Consider the following 27,099-nt stretch of genomic DNA (forward strand, 5'->3'; position numbering starts at 1 on the left):
TCAGGCACAGGAAAGTTTGAGGTGAAGCTTCTCATATCATTTCCAGTAATATACCCAGAGACTCCCCAAAAATGAAAGCCACTATCTGATCTTGCTTTACATTTCTACAGTGTTTTAAATATGGTATCCTATTGAAATGCTCAAATAAGCATGAGAGCATCTAACATTTCCCCAAAATGTAAGGTCCCATCATGATTATAAAATTGAGATTCTGTGTAGAGAAAAGCCAAAGCTTTACCGATTAAGACATGGCCGTAACAATATGTAGTTCCTGTTGCTTGGGTCCAGGACCCAACAGGGACAGAGGATGTCCCACTCTTAACTGGGTGAATTGATAATCACAATGTGCTGTGCTTTGAAAGCAGCCTCCTCCTTCATCACTAAGTAGGCCATGCTTTCTAAGTTGTTATTTCTGCTAGCGCTAATGAGTTTGCCTACATTCTCCCCTAATCGCCTTTCTGACCAAAGCATGCATTTTCAAGATAGTAGCTAAGGGTGAGGGGACCATCAAACTGAGCAAAGCCAATTGGCTTACAGTTGGAATTGAACCATCATTTTGACTTCATTAACAAGTTTTTGAACCAAGTGAATGGATTTACCATGGATATCAAAAAAATAAAACAGCAAATATTAGTTTTAGGGCCCTTTACAAATGAGTTTAGTTAACAAAATGAAAAATTTGAAATTGAAACTCACTCAAAACCACAATATTTGGTTACCCCAAAAGTACAAGGAAGTATTTTGTCACTGTGGAGTTTTATTTGGAGGGGTAAATCATGTGACACACGGAAATGAAGTAACGGGTTTTAGACCAAATTGCGTAAATGACAAGTTTACAAAAGAATGTACTTTTTGACAAGTATAAAAGAATGCTTATCCTCTTTTCTCTCATTTGTAGCTTTGCAGTATAGATCGCCCTGAAGAAGGAGGTTTGCCACCTTATGTGTTTGCCCTGATGGCCATTTTCTTTCTTCAACAGAGGAAAGAACCCCTTCTGCCTGTTTATCTAGGATCATGGGTATAAAACTTTTTTGCTTATATATCTGATACTGATTTTATTACAGGGCCACAATCCCTTGTGTATAATTTCAGAGTCTAAAAACCTAACCAGAACTGACATGAATTTATTTATCCTACTATTGTGAATATTCATACTTTTCACTGCTGAAATATTAATGTATTTGACTCAGGATGCTGCCCTGTACTCTGCTTAGGGCCACTGTTACTTTTCTAAACTGAAAAAACTCTTGATTTATGGAACACATGATCCTGAGGTTTTCAGACAAGAGAATGTGAACCTATATTATCATTTGGTACACACTTTCTTTGGGTACAGTTTTATAATTTGATACTTGAATTTATATATCACCTCCAGGCAGACTGTAGGAAACTTTTGCTTCGCTATCACTTTCTTTCTATTTCTAGTCTTTTGATTCTCTTTATACCCCGTTCCCTGTGAAACAAAAGAAAATATAAGTGCTGAAATTGCTACCTATAGCACAAGATGCAGAACTTAGTAGTCACCTCTTGAATAATATTTTGCTAGAATCTTTAAGATGAATTAGACTTCAGTGATGTGACTGTTCTTTCTTTCTGGATAAATTTAAGTTGAGCTGATTTATTTAAATAGTAAGATTTAAGAAGAAGCCATCCCAAGGTCAAAATGAGGTTCTTCTCATTCTCTTGGAAACCTCACTGTTAATTCCTAGGTGTTTATCTTGATAAAAATCTTACTTGTACACTTACTTTATAAAAAGGCTCACTGGGTGAAAGCTTACTTTGGTACATCCAGTATTTTAACTAGTCTTCTTACCATACGCAGGATTCTTGTCATTTAAGGAGATGTTCTAGAGCAGTAGCCCTTAATTATGGGTCTATAAAAAATATATAAGATTTTAAGGAATTTTTTCTTTATACTTAATAAGTTGAGAATTAAGCAGGGACCTTTGTCTGCCAGGCCCTGAGAATAAAGACTAAAGCAGAATAAGTCCTATATAGACTCTGTCTTGGCATTAGGGATTGCAGTCTGCTGTGCTGTGACCCAGTTGCCTAAAGGGAGCTCTCTTTGTGCTTGTGGTACTGAAATGAAAAAACTCAGGGTATCCTTGCTAGTCTGTTCTCCTGGTAGAAAAAAGGGTGAGAGAACAAAGTCAAGCCTTAGTTGATAAATAACCCTTTTCATCAGACCCCAATAGGATTCTGTGAAAGTCTTTGAAGTTTTCTTTTCACTTTGATCCAAGAGAGACAGGAGTTTAAGATGGAACCAAACCAGTTGGACTCCTATGCCAAACAAAAAGCCTTGGAAGAGGTTGGATGCATTGCCATGCTCACTAATGTCTTAGTGAAATCTGCCTTTTCTTGTGTCCTCATCATCTCTAAAGTAGGCATCTGTCACTGATGTGAGGATGCAGTAAAAAAAAAAAAAAAAATGCTTCTATTCTGGTGATGGGATTCTCCTCAGGATTTGCTTAAGAGTAGCATGAATACCCTTTCCTATGGCCAGTGTATTATTTCCTCGGGAGTAGTACTGGAATTTCTCTAAGGTGACCCAGAATTTGGTTTTGATTATACCATTTATTTATTTAAGATTCAATAACAAAAACAAGTATGTGGTGGCCAAATACTAGATTGAATTCTGTGTATCAAATAGGGCAAACTCTGCTGCCTGAACCAAAGTGATCTGTAGCTTTCAGCATTTTAAACTAGTCAAGTATCAGGGTGCTGGCTTCTGCTAGGGTCTTTTAGTCAAAAATATGAAGCAAGTGAGAGAAAAGAAATTCAGTGCCTTGTTCATGCCAGATATTTTATATCACTGTTTCTGCAGAAAATCTATTGAGAACCTTAAAATTACGTGCATGAAAGTATCTAAACTGTTAACTCCTTCAAAATTTTTAAAGCACTCTGTATGTTAGTCACTGTACTGGGCCCTGAAGGTAATACACATATGTATAAGACTAAATTCTCTGTCAAGAAGTTTAGAGTATTGTATCTCTGTGCTCAGACCTGTGTTTTCAAAAATCTTTCAGCCATTCTCTCCCAACCTACTCAGATTTCTTCCATGTTGGAGATTATCTCTCTGACCTTTTACTCCCAATTAAAATTCCCATTTATTATCATTAGATATTGATATGTGAGTTGTGAATGATGAATAGGCTTAACCCTGTGTTCTTAGCATCTTTTATCCCCTACAACAATATTTTACTAGTAGATATTATTTGGAATCTTCCTTATTTTAGATTATGTAAACGTAACCCTTAGGAAACAGTTATTTACACTTTAAGAATGCCAGATAATATAGTAGAAAGAAGAGTAGTGTTAAAGTTTGGCAGCCCTGAGATTCACCCAGGATTTGCCACTTAAATCCTTGTGACCTTGAACAAGTTATTTAATCTCTGAGCCTTGGTGAAAGACTCATCTGCAAATTTTTGAAATGAGATCAGGAATGTAGAGTTCCTGGAACTCTACAGGTAGGAGAACAGATGTAGTCCTTTCCCCCTTCAATAGAAAGGCAAGTTCCGCTTACGGTATGTAGGTGTGAACTCCTAAAACAAGTGATCCTTCTGGAAATAACAGCTATAAATTCTCAACAAAATACATAAAACAACAACGTGAAGGCTCTGGAGACTGAACAAATAAATGCAAACAGACTTTGGAGAGAAGTCAAAACCTGTAGCAAGTGACCAACACAGAGTGAGTTTCTGTTTTTCAGTGGCTTTACCCCTGAAGGCAACCCTGGTAGAAAAACCAGTCCTCTTTCTGGCCAGAGGAGCTACGGCCACCAGATAATAAGGGGAAGAAAAAACAGAATGGGAAGATATAGAGAAGTGGAACCCTTAATTCTGTGTGGGAACTCAGTACATCACTGACTGACTTTTGAACCAGTCCAGCGTGCCATATAAGGAGATTAGAAGTCAATACTCTGTCCTCACAAAAAGAAAAAAACTGAACATGCTGAAAATCAACAACTCTTTTTAGATCCATCAGAGAATTGAGGTCATGAGGAAAACCACTGCCCCCAAAATTGGAGAGACAGGCAAATATATAACTTGTCAGAGCATAAGCCCAGGGAACAGAATCCTGCCCATGGAATGGCCACCAGGTTAGGAAAACATGGACTCTGATTCTGGAGACTCAGTTTGGATAAGCTTGAAAGTGAAAAACAATAAGGGGGCCAGTCTTAGGGGGCTGATTTCATGAGTTTTATCTCCAAAAATGCCCACCAGTTTCTCAGGGTAAAAATCTAAGAAAAATCACATTTGAGGGAAAAGCTAGCCATTTTGAAATTGCCTGGAGCATTATGCTGTTAGAAACAAAAACCTGCCCTCAAGGGAAACTGTTTTACCAGAGCCTAACCACCTTAAGTTTTATCAGGGCCTAACTGTCCTGGGTAAAGGAAAAATACCAACTCCAACCCTCTGTAGTTTCCTGTCTCACCTCAGGTGGGCAGGGCTGAGAAGCACTTTGTGAAGGTCACAGCCCAGGACCACAGTCTCACTAAAAGACTGAGATCTGAACATAGGACTATAGAATGCTTCCTCTCCCCTCACACCTTACTACAGCATCATTAGGCCTCCGGTGTAATAATGGGATTACAACAGACAGACCTCATATAAGAAGAAATCTCTTGGGAAACCCAAAAGCAATACAGGAGACAAAAACAAGGATACCAGCATAAGTTATAGCCCCTTGACATGTACAGCTACAACAAACAGTACATAGCCTGACGCCTAGCCAGGTAAAAGAAAACCTCACACCACAGGCCTATATTTTACCCAGCTTTCCACAAAAAAATAACAAGGCATACTAAAAGTCAGAAAACACAGTTTGAAGAAACAGCAAACATTGGAATTATCAGACTAGGAGTTTAAAAAACAAGAATATGCTAAGGGCCCTAAAGGAAAAAATGGTCAACATGCAAAAACAAATAGGTAATATAAGCTGAGAGATGAAAACTCGAGGGAAGAATCAAACGGAAATACTAAAAATCAAAACTAACAAAAATGAAGAATGCCTTTGCTGGATTCATCAGGAAACTGGACAAAGCTGTGGAAAAAATCAGTGAGCTTTATTCAATGGAAACTTCTCAAACTGAAAAGCAAAGAGGAACAAAAGAATGAAAAAGAAATGGGGAACAGAATAGCTAAGAACTGTAGGACAGTTACTAAGGGTTGTAATGTATGTATAATGGGAATACCTGGAGAAGAAGAAAGAGAAAGAAACAGAAGAAACAGTTGAAGTAATAATGACTGAGAATTTTTTTTTTTGTGCGGTACGCGGGCCTCTCACTGTTGCGGCTTCTCCCGTTGCGGAGCACAGGCTCCGGACGCACAGGCTCAGCGGCCATGGCTCACAGGCCCAGCCGCTCTGCGGCATGTGGGATCTTCCCGGACCGGGGCACGAACCCGTGTCCCCTGCATCGGCAGGCAGACTCTGAACCACTGCGCCACCAGGGAAGCCCATGACTGAGAATTTTTTTAAAAAATGACAGACTTATAAACCATACGTGTGAAGCAGACTGAAAACAGTTAAGAGCCAAGGCTTACTAAACTGAGCTGAGGTTGGAGCTGCTGTCTCCCAGAGATGTGACAATCTGCATTTTGTCTAAGCAAGTTAATTGCCTATAAAACAAAAGTAGCTACATGTATTGGAGTAACATAAAGAATCCAGAATTTTCACAATACATTATAGTATCACAATATCCAGAATACAATCCAAAAATACTCAACAATACAAAGAGCCAAGAAAATGGGACACACTCTCAAGGGAAAAGAAATCAACAGATGCCAAGCCCAAGATAAGATACCAAAGACTTTAAAAGCAGTTGTTACAACTGCTCCATGAGACAAAGGAAATACACTTGCAATAATTTGAAGAGATAGAGAATATCAGCCAGAGAATTAGGAAGTGTAAAGAGAACCAAATGGAAATTTTAGAAGTGAAAGATACATTATTTTAAATTAAAAAAATTTACTGGATGGGCATCATAGCAGAGTGGAGGTGACATAGGAAAGAGTCAGTAGATATGAAAATAGATAAGTAGAAACTAATCTAAAGAAGAAAAAGAAAAAAAAGTTAAAAAATAAATAAACCTCAGGGACTTGTGGAACAATTTCAAAAAAATCTAACCTATGGGTAGTTTGAGCCCCAGAAGGAGAGGAGCAAGAGAAGGGGATAGAAAAAAATAAAGTTTCACAAATTTGATAAAAAGACAAACTTACAGTCTCAATAAGCCAAGTAAACCTCAAGTAAGATAAATTCAAAGAGAAGCATGCTTAGCACATCATAGTCAGACTGCTGAAAACCAAAACTAAAGAGCAAAACTCAAAAGCAGCGGGAGAAACACCTTACATAAGGTGAGAAAGGTAAATAAGTACATATCAAGTGGTGGTAATTCTCTGAGGAAAAATAAACCAGGGTAGGAAGGACAGAGAGTGAAAGAGTAGGAGTTATTTAGAGTCCAAGATATTTGAGCAGAGCCTGAATGTGTTCCTCACTGCATGGGTTAGCTGATTTAGGGAGAAGAGCCTTCCAAGCAGAGGGAATAGCAGGTGTCAGCTCCAAGCCAGGAGGACAGATCGAGAAAATGGGTCAGAGAAGTAGCAAAGGACCAGATTACCTAGGCCCTAGAAAAGACCGAATTTCATCCTGAGTAAGAAGGAAACTGTCATGAGCAGGGGAGTGACATGATGTCTTCTGTTTTAGGATTGCTCTGTCTGCTAGACCAAAGAAGTAGTCCATTTGATGTGGAAATACATTAGGGAACTGGGGCTACCACAGACACACCCCACCCCACAATTCATTATGTACATTAACCTGTCTAAAAGGCTGTGATACATCCCTTTGTACCTACAGTAAAGAAATCTGTTCACATTTGTTCCACATTTCTTAGACCTTTTGAGCCTAGACTTTTCTTTAGCATCTTAACAATGTCAAAAGAAACACTTTATATTTATTAAACACTTACTATATGCCATACCCTGTATCTGAATGCTTTGTGTCCATTATTTTATTCCATAACTATCCCATGAAGGAGATTCTAGTGTTATCCCTTTTTACAAGAGCCTGAAACCTAAATAAAATGAGGACCTTACTGAAGGTCTCACAGCTAGTACATGAGGGAGTGAGATTTGGGCCCAGGTGGTTTTATTCCAGAACCATGACCTTAGGCCTAGGCCATGTTGCCTTCTCTTAGACTATCTACTAAAGAATTATTTCCAAAAATCACCAATTCTTTTGCAAATCAAAACCTTGATTTTTCCTTTAAATTTACAGATGTCTCAAAGATACTCCTTTTATTAAAAAATACCTTTTATATTTTCAGTGAACTAAAGTATGTTACTTTTCATTTCTTCCAGGATTAATATGCTCTGCTTGATATAAAATCGTTTCTGCCTTATAATAGTATGTGTCTAATTTTTCCCAGATTGAAGGATTCTCATTAAACAAACTAGGGAATTTCAACCTTAAAGAAATTCAGAAAGACTCTGTGGTCTGGGAGTACACTGATAATGCTGCAGGGGACACAGACTCAGCAAAAGAAGAGGCACCAAAAGAAATGCCCGTTAAAAGGGGACAGGTCTGTTCTCCCTTGTTGCTAGTTTTACCGTCTATTTTTAATTTGTTGTTAATTGTGGAGTTTATGAGTTACTCAGTTCTTCCTCTCTTCTTTCCTCAACTGTCTTAACTATTTCATGGCTGTTTAGTTTCCTAGTCTATTCAGTCCTTTGAATAGACAAGTAATGAGAAAAGGTAAAATTCAAATAATTGAATCCCCAGTTACTCATGTGGTTTCTTGTGTGTGCAAGGTGCTATGAAAGAGGCTGAGAATTCAAAGATAAATTCCCATCTGTCCTCTAAGAGCTTAGGTCTTAGATAGTATTATGAGGTTTAAATATATGAAAAGTTAACTAAGCTCAAATTACTAAAATAACAGTGAATAAGTCTGTGGTCTAGTGTGCTTGTGCGTATCCATACCATTAGGGGTGGGCAGGAGAATTTATGCGAAAGGAAAGAATTGCCATTAGAATTTCAAACAAAAATCTGAACAATGTAATTATACTAGTAATAACAATAGGATTCTGACCCAAATTGGTAAATGGGCCTTGACTCCATGAGCTTCCCCATAACCCTTTGGGGTAAAATGACAGTAATACCCACAAAATACTTCTGAGATCCAGATTCTAATCCTAGCTCTTCACTAACAGGTCATGTCACTCTTTTAGTCCTTATTTACTCATGCCTAAAATGAGATAATGGTGAATCATACGTTCTCCAGGTATGTTTTCTGGAATCATTGAGAGTTGAGGGGAAGAGGGTTGGGGTGGCACTCTACCCCTGTTGCCGCCGGAACATGCTGCTGGTATCAGTTTTCTATTTGGGGTTCCAGGAGTGGCTAAAAGCACAGGCTGTGGAGCCAGAATATTTGAATTGACAAACACAAATGCAGCTCTCCCACTTCCTAGCTGTGTGTCTTTGGGCAGGTGACTTAATGTTTCTGTGCCCCAGTTTCCTCACCTGTGAATGGGGATGATATTGGTACCCTCTCATAGTCACTGATTTATAGAATGCTTCACTCAGTGCCGAGCATGTGGTAAGCACTCAGTAAATGCTAGTTGCTAGTCTTACTTTATTTGAGAAAGAAAATGTTCTCTACGTTAGAAAAGCAGAAACAATAATAACAACAACAACAAAAAGTGTAAGTACCACTAGTCTAGATATGTCAAAGGTCTCTTAAGTTCCATGTTATGATATTATCAAGTCATTTCAGTGAGATGCTTAAAAATCCTTAGTAATGCTGAATATATGGATAAAGAGGTGAGATCTAATGAAGCTTTCCATTTCTGGGGTTTTCTTTGTGTCCTCAACTATAGTGTGTGGGACCTAGACAACTTCCATTTTTAATCAGTTTTGCTTTGTAAGTCCACCTAATAACTTTATCTTATTTCACAGAACCTTTGTGGTTAAGATTTAGTGAATAAGTATGTGGCATTAATAAAATACCATACCACTTGTTTTGAAGCTTGATATAATAAAGTGCGATTGGAAACAAATTTGTATACCCTAGAAGGAAAAGCTATTGCTGCAAGTCCAATTAAATACTTTATCTTTTCATTTGAATGCTAATTGGAGAGATAAATCATGCTGCCACTTCTGAAACTGAGACCTCGACAGTGTCGAAATTGCATGGTGTGGTGAAAGAACACTGGACTGGGGTCAGGAGACATTGTCCTCATTTTGCTCCTGATGGGCATTGAGACCTTTGACAAGTCACTCTTTGGACTTCAGTTCCTTCTCTTGTAGCATATGGGAGTTGAACCAGATTACCTCTTAAGAGCATCTTACAGTTGTGACATTGTTTCAGTGGTATATGGATTTCTTGTATTTAAAAGACTATACCTAAATGAAAAAATACAGAGAGCAGCCAGTCTGCCAGATGCTTTCCCTTGTTTCTGATTTAATCCTCATAACTATCCTGTGTTATAGGTGGTATCATCCCTACTCTGCAGATAATGGTAGCGACCATTTTTTGAACATGTGTGCCAGGCACTGTGCTAAGCTCTTAACAGACACTCTCTCACTCAGTCCTCCCAACAACCCTATGAGGTGGGTACTGTGATCCCCATTGTTCAGATGAGGAAACTGAGGCTTAGACAGCTTATATACCTTCACCAGGATCAGACACAGCGAATAAATGGCAGAGCTGGATTTGAAAGCTAAGCATGTCCCACTCCAAAGCCAGTTCTCTTAGCCTCTGTGCTATACTGCCAATCCAAGAAAGAAGAAGCTAAGTCACAGAGCAGTTAAGATCTGTGAAGTGGCAAAATTGTATTTGGACCAATTTTTTTCTTTTCTAAGTCCTTTATACTTTCCACTATATTCCATCACAGTATGTCCCAACTTGTCATGAGTCTGTGAGTGGAAAACTTAGTATTAATTTCTGATATCAAGAGTTATTTATTTGACTTTAAAATCAGTTGCTACTGGCAGATTCAATGAACTTAATGTAGCTTCTCAGAGCAAGTGAGTGGAGTGTTTTTCCTTTTGCTCTGTGCCTCTAGCTGCAGCCCATTTCTGTGTGTAACTGTGTAAAGGCACCCTCCAGAGGCAGGAACAGGGAGAGCTCAGTGCTGAGAGTAGTAGCAGTCGGGGCACAGTTCTCTCCACCTGCCCTTAAGACTTCAAAATAAGGAGTGCTGCCTGGTTACATAAAACTGCCTGTCTATTCCTATGATAATGACTAGATTTTAACATACTTTAATCCTGGGAATTCAGTGAAGGAAGGCTGTTTTCCTACAATCAAAATAGAACCTAGAATGTGGTTATCTAGATAGGCTGTCAAATTCATATCTTTGCTAAGGTTTTTCAGATTTTTTAAAATTTGATGCTTGAATGATCTCTTATTTTTCAGATTGTACTGACATCTGAAATAACCTGCGTGTTTTCTCTTTGCTGTTAATAGGTATCATTAATGTTTGATTTAAAACACCAGCCTTCAGTACCAGTTGGGCAGCTCTGGGTGGAATTGCTTCGATTCTATGCTTTAGAATTTAATTTGGCTGATTTAGTGATAAGTATCCGTGTCAAAGAATCGGTATCTCGTGAATCAAAGGATTGGCCCAAAAAGCGCATTGCCATTGAAGGTACCTCAAAATGTTTATCTTTAATTTCCCCACCCCACCTTTTATTTAAGGTGTCAGTCTAACAGCATGCTTTTTATTTCAGTCTTTTTTCAGCTCCTACATGTGAGTTAGGCCTGACCCCAAAAGTGAAATAGATAGCTAGAATCTTGCATGTGTTACAGTGAGTCATTCCAAGGGACCAAATTGTTCATCCTGGGTTTTTTAAGTGCTGCAACAAAACATCTTAATCACTTAAGCAACTAAAAGAATGGCTGGCTGTGTCCTTATTTTCTTTGTAAATTGCTTAACAACTTGAAATGCTTAAAAAGTCTTTTCCAAGTGATGTGTAAATCCTGCTTTCCTCTTTGCTGTTCTCATTTCTGGATTTTTAGATTCACTCCTTTCATGGATTGTTGTTGATGTTGTTTAGTTTTACAAAGGTTGAGGAAAATACCTTTTCTCATGAAAAATAACATTCTTCATTGGATTCCTCTCCATAGAGAAAAAGGATAGTTATTTTTGGAATATCTGAAGTAACATTTAGAACTTATTCATAAAAACACCTTTTCTCTTAAAAAAAAACACTTAAACTCTTAAATGAGTTAAGGTTCATTTAACTGAAACCATTGTATAAAAGACATACTGATGTGCCCTGTAGATTTCATTAAATGTCTGAGATCTTCTCAGCTTTACAAAGTCAGGAGGTGGAAACCCCACTAGAAATCTTAATTCTCCTCCTTCAGATAATTTAAAGAACCTCCTAAATGGAATTCTCTTATTTTTGCTTGATTTTTTTCAAGCCTTATATTGCATAAGAGGGTTTTTTTGCATTTTGCATAAATTCTGTGTGCAGTCATGGGGATCTCACATTTTTAAACCCTCCCCTGCAGTTTCTCTGGCTCAGCTCTTCTGGCCAATTGCCTAACCTGCTGGAGTTCTAGGGGAGGAGAAAAGATTGAGAGAAGTGGTGTCTCCTCCTGGTGCCTCCCTCTCGCCCCTGAATTCAGTCCAGCCAGTTCAGTGATGGGGCTTCCCAGGGCAGAAGAGTGGAGGTAAGCTCTACAAACCGCAGGGCCTGGCTGAGTGGGGAGGCTAAGCACTCAGCAGAGCCTGGCGGGAAGACCTCACTTCCCGAGGGCACAAGAGCCACACTGATGACATCTTTTTTTTTTTTTTTTTTTTTTTTTCAACCTCCGCAGTCACAGAACAGAATAGGGAAGGGGTACTGGTTCTGAACAGAATGGGTTCTCTTCAGAGAGCAGATGTTTAAGAAAGCATTTCTTTTCGTTTTTAAACTGTATCTTCTTACTCCCCATCCCCAGTTTTTTAAAAAGCATATGATACATGATAAATTTTACTGTTGCTTACTTGTTGTCTTTATCTATAGCAGGCTAATTTTTAAAACATGAAATAGAAGTGTATGAAGTAGCAGATTTTTTTTTTCATTACAGATCCCTACTCTGTTAAAAGAAATGTGGCAAGGACCCTAAATAATCAACCTGTGTTTGAATATATACTTCATTGTTTAAGGACAACATATAAATATTTTGCTCTTCCACACAAAATTACAAAATCCAGCCTTCCAAAGCCTCTGAGTACTGATCCCTGTACTTCCAAACTTTCTAAAGAAGTAGCAAAACGTGATCCGGATGTACAAGCAAAAGGTGATAAACTCAAAACCTCAGTTTTGGCTCAAGGTCCTGGTGCTGCCAGTTTAACTGCAAGCACCTGCAAGGTACAGTCACTTACTCTTAAAGAGACTGCTGAAAGCTTTGAAAGCCCATCAACAGAGGAAATGGGAAACACACACATCAGTGTCCACCTGGAAAACTCAGACTGTATCAAGGCAGAGGTCACTTGTGATAACTCTGAGGATGTTAAAGTACATCATCAAGAAACAGGAAGTAAAGATGAGAAAGAAAAATGTGGAATGGAGGGCAAGCATCCTTTGACTGCTGATGATCAAGCTTTAAGTAGTAGCAAACGTGGAGAGCTTGTCATCTGTGGCAGCCCAGGAAATAACGAGACTGATGGCACTTTGGATTTAAAAGGCTTCGAAAATCCTACAGCTAAAGAGTGTGACGAATTTGCTACTTTAGATGACAAGGCTGATGTTGATGAAGAAAGCATTGAAGGTACAGACGAACTTGGAGATGCTCTAAGCCACTTTACCCCTTCAAGACAGGGCCAGACATCGGGAATCATTCACTCTGATGAAGAAGAGGAGGAGGAAGAGGAGGAGGAGGAAGAACCCAGGCTCTCCATTTCCCGAAGGGAAGATGAGGATGATGTTGCTAATGAAGATGAGTTAGACAACACCTACACTGGATCAGGGGATGAGGATGCCCTGTCTGAAGAGGATGAGGAATTAGGTGGATCTGCTAAGTGTGAAGACTTGAAGGAATGTGGAAAACACCAGGTGGATGGAAATCTACTAATGGAACTTAATAAAATCAGTCTTAAAGAAGAAAATGTATGCGAGGAAAATGCAACTGCGGATCAGTCTGATTTCTTCTATGAATTTAGTAAACTCACCTTCACCAAAGGCAAGGTAATCAGTGCCACTCCTAGACATGGCACTAGGAGACTTGAAAGAGTTTTAATGCATGTACTTCTGATTTTTGTGTACTAAAACAGGGCTCTCCCCTCTTGGTAGTGGTTAACAAGTTGCTCTTTCACTCCAGTGCAACCACTAGGTCCACTTCCCTCCTTAATCTCTTAGGAATTTGCAGAGGAGAAAAGTAATGCCGTTGGTAGTAAAACTAACTGCCTTTTTCTCCTGAGTGTACCAAAAGGGCGTCCCCATCTCAGATACTTTGGAGTGGCCACACCATTATATTTTCATTCCTTTGGAATGTGAGAAGTAGAATGTGTACTTTGGAAAAAAGATTCAAGACCCCTTTATTTGGTAAATAAAGTTTTATCTTAAATCTTATATTATTTGCTTTGCCATCTTCCTGCAGTCTCCTACAGTAGTATGCAGTTTATGCAAACGAGAGGGTCATCTAAAGAAGGACTGTCCCGAAGACTTCAAAAGAATCCAGCTGGAACCTTTGCCACCATTAACACCCAAATTTTCAAATATCTTAGATCAAGTTTGCATTCAGTGTTACAGTAAGTTATTAACATTTCTTTTGATTTGTCAGAATATTAAATTGGCGGGCTTCCCTGGTGGCGCAGTGGTTGGGAGTCTGCCTGCCGATGCAGGGTACACGGGTTCGTGCCCCAGTCCGGGAAGATCCCACATGCCACGGAGCAGCTAGGCCCATGAGCCATGGCCGCTGAGCCTGCGCGTCCGGAGCCTGTGCTCCACAACGGGAGAGGCCACAACAGTGAGAGGCCCGCGTACCGCAAAAAAAAAAAAAAAAAAATTGTCATTTTCTCAAGAGTTATCTGAATCACTAACCCAGTAGCTTCATTATAGGGGCTAAGTCTGTTCCATTCTCCATTGTATCCACAGTGCTCTATGTATCCTGTTCCATTTGGGACATGCAATAAAAAATTGTTAAAGACACGGAGGGAGAATCTTTTAAGTCTTAAGACTGGAGTACTATCATTTCCTAACTGGTATTCCTTGAAATGTTTTTCTAGGTGCCTGCCATTAATCATATTTCGTCACAAGAAGTATTCCATAGGTCAAGTAGGGAATAACTCTATATCCTGCCCCCTCCCATAGAGGTTTTCAGGGCACATTAGCATAATAAAGCCTTCTGAGAAATGCTATGGTAAAGAACTTATTCAACTCTTTAGTCTTATGTAACTCTTTTCCAAAATTTGAGCGTAGAGTACTTTTTAATTAATGCTAATAACCTTTATAACAGCCCTTTAAGGAGCACCAGTTTGGGGAAGTGTTGGTATACAGAGGTATAAAGTTCTACAAGGAAAAACATTCGATGGAGAGGCATGGCAGCTGCTTAGAGTGGAAGAATGTGATACATCACATTGCTGCACCTTGAGCTGTCTGTCTGTGCCAGAAGACACTTATTCTTAATCAGGGATTTCTTTTTTAAACCTCTTCAGAGAGTATAAGTGTGAAAGAAAACTATTGGTTCTCTTTAGAAAAAATACATACATATGCACATGCTCACAAACTATTACGTTCACCTTTGGGGGGAGTTCCCTGAAGGCTGCCTTCATAGGGCTCTGGGTCTCTGTGAAACCCAGGAGCAGAACCCTTGTTCAGACTGCTTTACATCTCAGGAGCAGTTCTTGGTGATAGACTCTCTCACGAGGCATCTTTATTTTACATTGCTTAATGCTGTCTACTGAGAAGACACACAAAATTTAGAGTTTTGTTTATTTTTTTTAAAGCCAGTTAGGTTTTATTAAAAAATATAATTTTTCAGAGAATGTGAACAATCTTTGTTTCTGAATGTATCTTTATTTTAAACAGAGGACTTTTCTCCAACTATTTTAGAAGATCAGGCACGTGAACATATTCGGCAAAACCTGGAAAGTTTCATAAGACAAGAGTTTCCAGGTAAATAATTTTTTACCTTTATGAAAAGAACGATAGTATGACTTTCCTTCAGAATGAGTACATGTGTTACAACAACATTAATTTTGAGACTAAGAAAGCAGACTTGCAGTGATGGTGGGGACAGGGCTTCAGTTGTTTTGTGATATACCTAGGGTGGTTTTTGGTCTTCCCAATCCTAGTTTGCCAATAGAAAAGACAGATGCAGTGTAGTATTTTGCTTAGCAGATACCACAAGTGAACTTCATTTAGTATTAGGTTTAGAGTCAAAGTTCAGACCTGTAAAAAGTGAATTTATTTAGAAAGTAGTAAGCTTACATTATTAAATGTGCTGAGATGATCCGCATTTTCCTTGAAATGTCCTAGCATTTAAGAAGAAAGTGGCATTTGATAATCTTTCATGTCTTCTATAGCTTGTATTTATTTATTTATAGTAAATTTTGAGAGAAAATAATTTATAATAAATGACTAGTTAATAAAAGAACATAATTATAATGAGATTATTATAGGACAGTTAACAACTGGGTATTCTTGATTCATGAGAGAGTTGTTTCGATCAGAAAATTAAATGTACTCAGGTAATTAGGTATGACTTCTCATATATCCCTAACAGGAACTAAACTGAGCTTGTTTGGCTCCTCCAAAAATGGATTTGGGTTCAAACAGAGTGACCTTGACGTCTGTATGACAATTAATGGACTTGAAACTGCTGAGGTACAGTGACCACGTAAAACTTCCATTTGCTGTGGAGTGTGATTTGACAATCTTGACTGACAATACAGCATGGTATTTTCCCGATTTATCAGGGTGTATCATGCGGAGTATGCCATTTGGCACAATCTGTCTGGTCAGATAACTTAGAAGTTGAGAAGTGAATGTGAGGAGTAGAAAGCCTTCTGCTTGCAACTTGTAGTGCAAACTAAATTTGAAAGCAACATCTGGGAATTCTAGAAAGCCAAACCAGCCTCTCCCGTATCCCATTGGCATAGCCACTAGGCTGACTCAGGTACATAAATATGCCAAAGTAAGGTTTTCTGAGAAGTTTTTTAGTAGGCAGGCAATGGGGTACAGTGATAGGAGAGTACTAAACTGAATTCAAGACAGACTTGATTCATCAGTCCTTAAACATGTGGTCTTTGGTTGATAATCTCTAATATGGAAGTGAGATCCTCTTGCCTCAGGAGATGGTTGTGCTCATCAGCTTGGATCATGTATGTCAGGAGTCAGCGAATTATGGCTCGCTGCCTGTGTTGTAAATACCAGTTTTTATTGGCATACAGCCACACCCCTTCATTTATGTATTGTCTACATCTGCTTTCACTCTGTAACTTCACGGTTGAGTCCTTGCAACAGGCCATATGGTCCACAAAGCAGAAAAGGTTTGCCAGCCCTCATGGATATGAAGACATTTATAAAATGTAAAATACTTTTGAAAAAAGGTGTAAAGTCTGAGAAGTACTGAATTTTTTATTTATAACAGTCCAGTTGCTGTATATCCAAAGGAGTGATGCTGCTGTTGCTCAAGATCTTTTTATGCCTCTTTTGAGTTTCAAGTTTTTATCCTTTGAGGATGTATCTGATTTGGGAAAATAGTCAAAAGTTATCTAGCGTGACTATGGTGAATAAGGTGGATAAGCAAGATTGGGTCCAATATATAGAATGACCTGATTATATCGGGTGGCCAAAAAGTTCATTCGGGCTTTCCTGTAAAGTTCTGGAAAGACCCAAACGAACTTTTTGGCCAACCCAATACATCATCAAGATTGAATTTTTACATGATTAATAAACTAGTCTTGAGGGCATTTCTAAATTAAATTCCAAATATATTCTGGGAAGTATATAGCCATCAGAAGGACTTAACGTTTCAACCCGAATGTTTTTAAATATTTGAAATATTATTCATATTTCCTGTATGACTTTCTTTTTGTGCATTATATTTTTTACTGGCCCTGTGGAGAAATAATCTGAGCTTAATTACTCTCCACAGCATTTCATCAGCTCTTAATTAAAGTGTAATGAAGGTCTACCCAGAATGAATAAGACGGGCCACAGAAGCTCCCTCTTATTAATTCTGTCTTTCATAAAGAGTACTTCTGAGTGACATAATTACATAGCGGGGAAAAATGGAGATCCTCGCTGGTTCAGAGACTTTTCTGGAGGCACTGATTTCAGCCTCTCTTGTGCCTCCAAGAGCAACCCAATGAGGGTTTCCATATCCTTAGGATATTCCTATGAATGAGGATTAACGCTCGCCTAAAAGGGAAAAATATATGTAGAATAATTTGAAGTTAATTTTGTTATTTCTGGAGGAAATGGAAACTATAACCAGGTTAGGAACCTGTCTTCCATTTCTGATTCAGTAGTTTGTGCCTTTTTTTTTTTTTGTTCGTGCCATTTTTCTTGCAGGGGTTGGACTGTGTAAGAACTATTGAAGAATTGGCAAGAGTCCTCAAAAAACATTCAGGTACCTCTATAAGCTTTTTCTAAAAAATATTTCTCTTTTTTATTAGTGTTTTGCATACTTAGAATTTATGAATGCCAATGAAACAGTGTAGTGGTTCATATAATATTTATGGTATTGGTGTCTTTAAAAAAAATCTTATGTGATTAAGTATGAAAAACTGAGGAATTGGCTATAATATGTGTGTGCATGTTTTTGCCTCTGTCAGTTTTATTTCAAGACAAAGTATATACCACGCAAGAAATTTTGGGAATCGCTTTGCCTTATCAGCATTGTGTAAATCAAAGTGTAGGGGCTGCTCGCAGTGATGTGAAGTGTAGTGGAAAGCACCATGGACTAGGGTGATGGATTGTACTTACAGCTGTTTAGCTGTGTGTGACCCTGAACAAGTAATTACAGCTGTAAAATATACAGATTCTGTAAATTGTGCACAGAGCTGAAATGCCATTAGCATATTCTCCTGCCTGTCTTTGTCAGAGGCAGCTATGGATGCTGTTGTTAACAGTGAGAGTCTTCATTTAAACTGTGGTTCATCAAACTTCTGTGCTAAGAGTTGAAAATGAAAGTGAGCAAGAGATTGTCGTTGCCTTTGTGGAACTTAAAATCCATGCACCATCCATGAAAAGCTTTCTTATATCTTAGTGAAGAGTAGACTTAAATTCACAGCGTGGGCATGCACACATACATACATACATACACATAAATATGCACTTGGAATGCCCCTTTTTGTTGCATTCTTTTTTTAATAAATATATTTTATTTATTTATTTTTGGCTGCGTTGGGTCTTCGTGGCTGCACGCGGGGGCTACTGTTTGTTGTGGTGCACGTGCTTCTCATTGTGGTGGCTTCTCTTGTTGCAGAGCATGGGCTCTAGGTCCGTGGGCTTCAGTAGTTGTGGTGCGCGGGCTCAGTAGTTGTGGCACATGGGCTTAGTTGCTCCGCGGCATTTGGGATCTTCCCAGACCAGGGCTTGAACCCATGTACCCTGCATTGGCAGGCAGATTCTTAACCACTGCGCCACCAGGGAAGTCCCTGTTGCGTTTTTTATTTCCAGGAGTTTAAAGAGGATACTGTGTTATTTAAATAACAGGGGGAAAAAACTTAATTTTGATTTACTCCTAATGAAAACCTAGCACATCACTATTTTTTTAATATGCTTTGATATAATTTTTTTGGTCATTGAAATAAGCATTTTGGGAATTTTACCTCTAAAGATCATGTGCTTTTTTATTTTTATTTTTGAAGATTATGCAAAGAAACTAAATTCCTAAGCTTCCGTGACTATTAGTTATTTAGTGCTGAGCTAGGTTTTGACTTTTGATTTTGAAATAATTTCAAAGTTAAAGGAAAGCAGCAAAAATTGTATAAAGAACTCTGTCTATCCTTCATTCAGATCCACAAGTTGTTAACATTTTACCACATTTGATTGATCATTCTATCTCTTGCTTGCTCACAATTTTTTTCTGTACCATATGAGATTAAGCTGCAAACATCACGCCCCTTTCCCCTAAATACCTGTGTGTATTTCCTAAGAATGAACCATGTTAAAAATAGGTCATTTTTAGACTAGAAATGACTTTTACATACAGATTACAATGTAATGCAGATTGCATGGAACAAAAATGGAATAATAGCTACAGGACTATGATTAAGAAAGCAGTCTCCCCATGTATTTTATTGGGTACCTGTTATGTGCTCAGCCCTGTGTTGGGCACTTAGGGCTGGTAGAAAAATAAGTCTATACAGGTCTTTGACAGCTTTCAGATCTCAAAGTTAAGGTAATCTCACAGGCTATGTAACAATGTGTGGTAGTATTCATTTATTAAAATGAGTTGTAGAAACTACAGCAAGTATTAAATAACTTCTGAAGAGAGAGAGATTCTGGGAAAAGAGTTGAGTAGGGGAGGTTCATGGAAGGGATGGGCTTTTTCTGATCTCTGATGATGATGAACATGATTTGAAAAGGATAGGAAGAGAAGTCATCTCTGAGATGCATGGAGGTGAGTGCGAGAATCACTGTAATATATTTTTTAGGACAGTGAGAAGATTGGTACATTTTGAGAGGAATTTCAAGTGGGAACTATTAGGAGATAAGGTGAAGTCTGTAGATATTTGGAAGCCACTGAACTTTCTTCAGAGGGGAGAAACCCAATAAAAGCAAAACTTAGACTTTTTTAGGGAGCTGATATACTCTTAGGGAAGATATAAGCTAAGTGACAGGGCAGAAGGACCTTAACCAGATGCCAGTGATCCTAAAAGGAAAAGAATATGAGAGATTCCAAAGGCAAATTTCCTAGAATTGGAACCTACAAGTAGAAAATAAGGGTTCAGGCTGATGTCTGGGTATTTGAGGAATGAGAATGTTTGCAGAGAACACCAGCGTGCCGTGAAGGTATAATCTCCGAGAGTTAACAGTACAGCAAGCAGTTAGAAATATGGAGTTGTCAGTTAGGATTGAAGAACAAAATGAAACAGTTTTCTATTGAAATGCTTGAAGGAAGAAAGAGAGACAGAAGCCAAGCATAAAACAGAATTCCATGGGAGCATTTGAGAGAAGTTGAGGACCAAGCTTTAATTCTTGAGTGTAGAAATTAGGGAAGGACACTGAAAAAGGAGCTATTGGAATGGTAAAATAGGAACCAGGATGATGTGCTATGAATAAATCCTAGAGAACAGGCTTAGAAGTGTCATACTGGTTAACAGGGTCAAATTCTAGAATGGGAAGGAGATTGAGAAAAAGGATATCTAACTTAGAGCCAGTATAGCAAAGTGGTTAATGGGGCTTCTAGAATCAGACTCTCTAGTTTTAAATCTTCGGTCCCCACTTTCTGGCTGTGTGATCCCCAAAAGTCACTCAACTTCATTATGAGCACTCAGTTTCTCATCTTTAAAGCAGGAACAACAGTAATAGCATTTAAGATTAAGAAAGGCAATACATTAAACTACAGGGCCTGACATATGCTAAGTGTTCAGTAAGTACGAGCTTCCTTGCCTCTCCTCCCTATCAGTGTGTTAGACTTCTGTCTCCCACACAGACCTTTTTTGCTGAAATTTCTTTCATCTGTGTACTTTCTTTCTAAATTCCAGACCACTAGGGATCTGCCCTCTAGCCATCACCACTTAACTCTCTCAGAAGGAGCTCAAACCCCAACATCTCAGGATGAGCTCATCTTTCTCTTTACTGCCTCCCTTCTGCTACAGCCACCACTACCTGCTCGTCCTTCTGAATCCTCTTTCTTGCTTATTGACATTGGCTTCCTTGGAATCACCAAAATGAATGAAGTGATAATTAGCCTGTCCTAGACTAGGTTCAGTAGATTCAGTCATACCTAGATTTGAATCCCAGCTCCACAGTTCACCAGCTGCACATTCCTAAGCACGTTCATTTCTCGGGGTCTCTGTTTCCTCATCTTTTGGGTAAGGGTGAATGGTCTTGGGAGGTAATGTTTGGAAAGGAATCTAGGTACTCAGGAAATGGTCTTACTGTTACAGCCCTCCTTCTCCCTTATCACCCCTACTTCTACTTCCCCAACCCATCCAGTTATGGATGCTCTCACACATGTCTTACTGCTTCTCTGCCAGGTCAGTTTTTATAATGGTCACTTAGTCTCTCTTCCGGGTGCCTCCAGTCTATCCATTGCCAGGGACCTTGTCTAAATAGATGTGGTCAGTGATTCTCCCCAACTTACACCAGTTCATTGGCATTTCTTTGCCTCTAAGGATGTATATGTTCCCTATTTGGACTCTTCCCAGTTTTTACCACATCTCCTATTACTCATTATTTCTTTCCCTCAAGTCCACTCTGTAGCCTAAACAATTCCATGGAAGTTCCCTGAACATGCCGTTCTGCTTCAGGCATCTACCCTTTCCCTGTGCAGTTTTCCTTGCCTGGTAAATCCCCTCAGCCTTCTCTTTTTTTGCCTGTTCTTTTTCAAAGCCTAGCTCAAGCAATTTACTTCTCTGTTGAAGTTGATTCCTTTCTTTTACTGACATAGCTTCTAGCTCCAGGATGAGTAATTTTTGTTTTGAGGATTCTGATGATTGCCCCATGGGCTTTTCTCCATATTATATGTGGAGTCATATGGAGAGAATAGGTAGGGCCCACATAGTCCAGATTCTGTAGTAGTTTCCTCTTTTGTGGTGTTTATCAGACTGACAGCCCTATACACATGCACGTGATCCATTGAGTTCCTGAAGAGCAGTGGCTGCCTTGTTCATTCTTGTACTTCAGATATTGATGTGTTTAACAAATGTAAACTTTGCCAGAAGAGTCTTCCCAGATGTTTGTTAATAACAGAGAATTCTTTGACTAGTCTTAGTGACTCACATTAACGTAAGAGCAACTTATATCCCCTGCTGCTGTATTTAATGACACTATCTTATTTCCCAACCTAGGGCTGAGAAACATCTTGCCTATTACAACAGCAAAGGTGCCAATTGTAAAGTTCTTCCATTTGAGAAGTGGTCTGGAAGTGGACATCAGTTTGTATAACACATTGGTAAGATTTTCTTTAGACTTTTTCTTTATGGAGATTAAGGGGAGCAAGTATCTCTTAATTTACACAATCTTTCAGTAAAATTAAGCCATTCATTTCATCCAATTCATTCTTTCAGTAGTTATTTATGAGTGCTTGCTAAGTGCCTGGCAGTGTTCTGAAGCTGGGGATATAACATAGAATTGAGTTAATATTAGTATTCATTTAAAATGAGGTCAGAGTGGCAAGTGCTTTTTGTTTGGCTTGAACTTTGTTTTAATTTTGGAGTGTGTGTGTGTGTGTGTGTGTGTGTGTGTGTCTTTGGTCTCATACCTGGTTTATTTCAGGGCTTTATTGGCCCTCTCTGGCCCCTAAGGACATTTAATTTGAATAATGGGCGGGGAGGGGGGGTGCAGATCTTACATTGACTTAAATGGAACTGATTATTTTAATAGCCCATATTTTCTAGGAATGTTTAGACTAAGGAGGCCTGAGATCAGATGTCACTTATAATTCTTATCTAGTAAGTTCAAGAAGTTTGTCTTCAGGGGAAAAATATTAGTTTCAGCCTAAATGTCTTCATCCTAAAATGAATTACAGTGTAAACCTTTTCAGAAAATTCCATCTTAAAACTTGTTCTTCTAACTGGTAGACTTATAGTGTAATTTCCCTTTTAACAGGCCCTTCATAACACAAGGCTCTTATCTGCTTATTCAGCCATTGATCCCAGAGTGAAATATTTGTGCTATACCATGAAAGTATTTACAAAAGTGAGTATGCTTCCTCTTGTGATTTATCAGGAAATCTCATTACATCTTCAACCTTGTTGAAAACATAAGTCTGTAACAGAAACAGACTCAGTGATACAGAAAACAAACTAGTGGTTACCAGTGGGAAGAGGAAGTGGAGCGATAGGGGTATTATGGGATTAAGAGACACAAAATGTATAAAGTAAATAAGCAACAAGGATATATTGTACAGCACAGAGAATATAGCCATTATTTTGCAAAAACTTTTTTTGGCCTCACCGCACGGCTTGTGGGATTTTAGTTCCCTGACCAGGGATTGAACCCAGGCCCTCGTCAATGAGAGTGCAGAGTCCTAACCACTGGACCTCCAAGGAATTCCCTATTTTGTTATAACTTTAAAGGGACTATAGTCTATAAAAATATTGTATCACTATGTTGTACACCTGAAACTAATATAATATTGTAAATCAAATATACTTCAATTAAAAAAAGAAAAAGAAAAGATAAGTGAGTGTTTTTAAAGAACCATAGCCATGTCAAATGCTTTTAACTATTTGAGAAGCCCTACTCAGCAAGATAAATTTTGTTGCTTAAATTTTACGTGGTAACCTAATATTGCTTCTGGCTGATAGTTCCACAGCTTTGTTGGGGTTTGTTTTGCTTTGATTTTTATTTATTTTTTTGGTTGGTCTTACTTGGTTTTGTTGGCATATTTTAGCATTTGAAAATGTAATTTTTATATTAGTGCCCTCTAGAAGCACCTTACTCTTAGTGACAATAGAATAGATGCAAGTGTAGCAGAAGACATTGGTGGTCTTTCCTTCCTCCTTTTCCTTCCCCCCAGATGTGCGATATTGGTGATGCTTCTAGAGGCAGCTTATCGTCATATGCATACACGCTTATGGTGCTATATTTTCTCCAGCAGAGGAACCCACCAGTCATTCCTGTCCTTCAAGAGGTATTAGTAAAAGAAATTGTATTTCTCATCTGTAGAGCTGGGTGATCTTTGAGCCCTCTTCCTTCTCTAAAATTCTGTGGTTCTGTAGTTAAAATTTTTACTATTTTCCTACAAGTTTTTGTATCAATGCATTAAGTTTGTAATCCATACTAATAGTTTAAAAATTAATTTCAGATATACAAAGGTGAAAAGAAACCTGAAATATTTGTTGATGGCTGGAATATTTATTTTTTTGATCAAATAGATGAACTGGTACGTATTTTAATAGTAAAGATTTTTTACATCCTTGACTGAAAGTTACCTATCCTATGCTGTAGTGTAGATGGTCAACAACTATATTATCACTTGTAATATTTATTTATATTATGATAGTAAAAAAAAATAGCACATACAGATGATTCCTTTGAAGTTGAAAACATTTTTTTTAAGCCAGGTGAGTTTCTAGGGACTATATCCAGGATTTCTTTAATGCCTAATAATTCCAAATGGTCAAGTAACTTTATTCCAAATGAACAAATATTTGCTCTGTGGTTTCCTACAGAGAGTTAGGAAAGGCTCTCAGTTACAGAGATATAATAACCAGGTGTCACCAAGGCTCTTAAAATTTATTTCCAGATTCTTCCACAAACATGCATTCTGAGGTTTGGCATTTAAAACCCTGAGCTCTTTCTGTCTCCAAGTCATAGGGTAGAAACTAATAAACTCATGTAAATGATATTTTAAAATATAAAAGAAAAGTTATATAATTGTATTTTTATGTATTTAAACTCTAGTTAATTAAAATAAATCCAGATTTACTCCCTAAGATACAAATGACTATTGATATTAACACTTTACTATAGAGCATGATATCTCTTGTTCCTTCTATTTCTAGCCCACCTATTGGCCAGAATATGGAAAAAATACAGAATCTGTTGGGCAGCTATGGTTGGGACTTCTTCGTTTCTACACAGAGGAATTTGATTTTAAAGAACATGTTATTAGCATCAGGAGAAAAAGTCTGCTTACAACCTTTAAGAAACAGTGGACATCAAAATACATTGTTATTGAAGGTACAAATAAAATCAAACTTAAAACTGAATAGAATATAGAGATTGAACTGTGAGGGTGTTCTTCATCCTTGCAGAGCTCTTCCAGAGCAGCCATGAGCCACTGATCGGGGTGTGCCTTGCGGCCATCCCGTTACTGTCCACATCAGGCAGACTTGTCTGTTTCCAACTTAAAGATTTATTTTTAAATGGCTGATGCCCTCCCGTGGGGTCTCTCACAAACCCAAAAGTCTTTGTTCACCATGACAAGCCCTTTACCTGTGTTTAACAGGTACTGGAGAATAAGGTTGCTATAGAGGTGAGCCAGCTTCAAAATAGTGGGACTTTTAAAACCTTCCTAAGTGAGGGTTTGAAGAGTACCACCGAAAGTCAGTTTTCAAGATCCTTATTTGCTGTTTATTGATGGAGAAGTTTACCTGTAAGTAGTTAGATATAAAATTTGCCATTTATTTCGCCCATGCTGAAGCCTTCCTTGAATGCTAAGATCCATGGGCCGTTGTGTTTGTATTGATGTTTGATAGTTTATTTCCACTTTGGGAGATTTTTGTTTCTATCTTTGTAGATTTTTTATTAACTATATATATATTTATATATTCACCAAATTATTTTCAGTGGTTGCTCAGTACTGGTTTTTTTTTATTGTTGTGTACTTGTTTTACAATATTATATTAGCTTCCTGTGTATAAAATAGTGATTCGATATTTTTATAGATTCCTCTCCATTTAAAGTTATTATAAAATATTGGCTATATTCCCTGTGCTGCACAGTATATTCTTGTTGCTTATCTATTTGATATATAGTAGTTTGTGTCTCTTAATCCCATACCCCTATCTCGCCCCTCCCCATTTCCCTTTCCCTACTGGTAACCACTAGTTTGTTCTCTATATCTGTGAGTCTGTTTCTGTTTTGTTACATTCATTTGTTTGTTTTATTTTTTAGATTCCACATATAAATGATCAATTTGTGGGATTTTTAATTTTAAAAGACAAAATGGAGTTTAAATGCTTAAAAATGAATTGAGAAATGGCTTAAATATTTTGTTGATTTTGGTCCTTTTTTATTTTTGTTTTAATATAATCATACCACCTAAATAATGTGTTACTTTAGGTTTTGCTTTTATCATTACTTCTGCTTATTGACAGTATTAAAATACTGTGAACATTTGTAAAATTAAATTCAGTTGACAATGGGTTATAGATACAGTTTTAACTTTTTGGTATCTGATATGTCAAAAACATAGAACTTTGTCTTAAACCTTTCCAGAATCACAATGGGTACTTATGGTCTGCCAGTTATTAATATTTTTTTCTTAATTTTTTGAAGCCTCATTATCTTTTGCTTTTAACTTTTACATTATTTACAAACGAGCCATTAGTAATAGGCTATATTAGAAGGAAGACTTTTAACTAGTTATTCTAGAACTGAGAAATTTCAGTGGTGGTAGTTTGTAGTGTCTGTACAATAGCTAATATCGTAGTATCTCTGCTACACCAAGCAAACAACCAAAAATACTTCCACATAGCACACACATAAAAATCACCAGAAGAAAGCATGACCAAACCTACTAGAAAGGTAACCTTCTCATAGCAATTATTAGTATAGGGTTAAACTGAGTAAAGGGTCCTATACACCAGTAAACTCTTAGTGGGTCTAAATCCCAAATGGTATACCCCAGTTATTATACATTAGAAGCATAACAGACAACCAGAAGGAATGCCTCTTTTTACTTCTTTACTCCTTTTGTATGTACCATATACATCCTCCATTTTCTTAATGAGATGATCCCCAAAAAAGGTTTTGGGTTTATTTTTTCCTTTGCTTTCTTAAATATGTTTTTAGACATTTATTGGAAATAATTAAATATCTACACATAATGTTTAAATTGTGAATTATTCTGTGTATTTTTATTTTAAATCAAATATAAAATAGTATTTTGACTTAGAAATAGTGCTTTACCTGAATTTATTTCATGAACCAGTTTATTCAGATCTCACATACATCTTTGACATCAGCATTTTTTTCATCATTTCTACCACTTTTTGGATCATCTAACAAATAATATTTCAGATACATCATGTATATATACCTATCTAAGCCATTTGAGATGCAGACATTTCAGACCATATGGGAGGGACTTCCCTGGTGGCACAGTGGTTAAGAATCCACCTGCCAATGCAGGGGACACGGTTTTGAGCCCTGGTCCGGGGAGATCCCACATGCCGTGGAGCAACTAAGCCGGTGCGCCACAGCTACTGAAGCCCATACACCTAGAGCCCGTGCTCCGCAACAAAGAGAAGCCACCGCAAAGAG

At 37.9% G+C, this 27,099-nt stretch overlaps 1 protein-coding gene across 9 annotated transcripts in view; it reads left to right on the forward strand.

Moving 5' to 3' along the window:
* Window positions 1-27,099, forward strand: part of TUT7 (terminal uridylyl transferase 7) — a 60,310-nt gene that overhangs the window by 14,258 nt on the left and 18,953 nt on the right. For all 9 annotated transcript variants that reach the window (XR_014016148.1, XM_081237818.1, XM_081237823.1 and 6 more), the window contains exons 10-22: window positions 899-1,018; window positions 7,424-7,576; window positions 10,460-10,640; window positions 12,071-13,170; window positions 13,583-13,733; window positions 15,013-15,099; window positions 15,710-15,810; window positions 17,503-17,560; window positions 21,954-22,057; window positions 22,714-22,803; window positions 23,627-23,740; window positions 23,915-23,992; window positions 24,615-24,792. Coding sequence is in view for 8 of the 9 variants with exons in the window: in XM_081237818.1 (XP_081093944.1) it covers window positions 899-1,018; window positions 7,424-7,576; window positions 10,460-10,640; window positions 12,071-13,170; window positions 13,583-13,733; window positions 15,013-15,099; window positions 15,710-15,810; window positions 17,503-17,560; window positions 21,954-22,057; window positions 22,714-22,803; window positions 23,627-23,740; window positions 23,915-23,992; window positions 24,615-24,792 (2,515 nt within the window). In the remaining variant the exon portion in view is untranslated. The remainder of the gene's footprint in view (window positions 1-898; window positions 1,019-7,423; window positions 7,577-10,459; window positions 10,641-12,070; window positions 13,171-13,582; window positions 13,734-15,012; window positions 15,100-15,709; window positions 15,811-17,502; window positions 17,561-21,953; window positions 22,058-22,713; window positions 22,804-23,626; window positions 23,741-23,914; window positions 23,993-24,614; window positions 24,793-27,099) is intronic.

This window comes from Mesoplodon bidens (genome assembly GCF_964165515.1).
Source record: "Mesoplodon bidens genome assembly, chromosome: 6".
NCBI lineage: Eukaryota > Metazoa > Chordata > Mammalia > Artiodactyla > Ziphiidae > Mesoplodon > Mesoplodon bidens.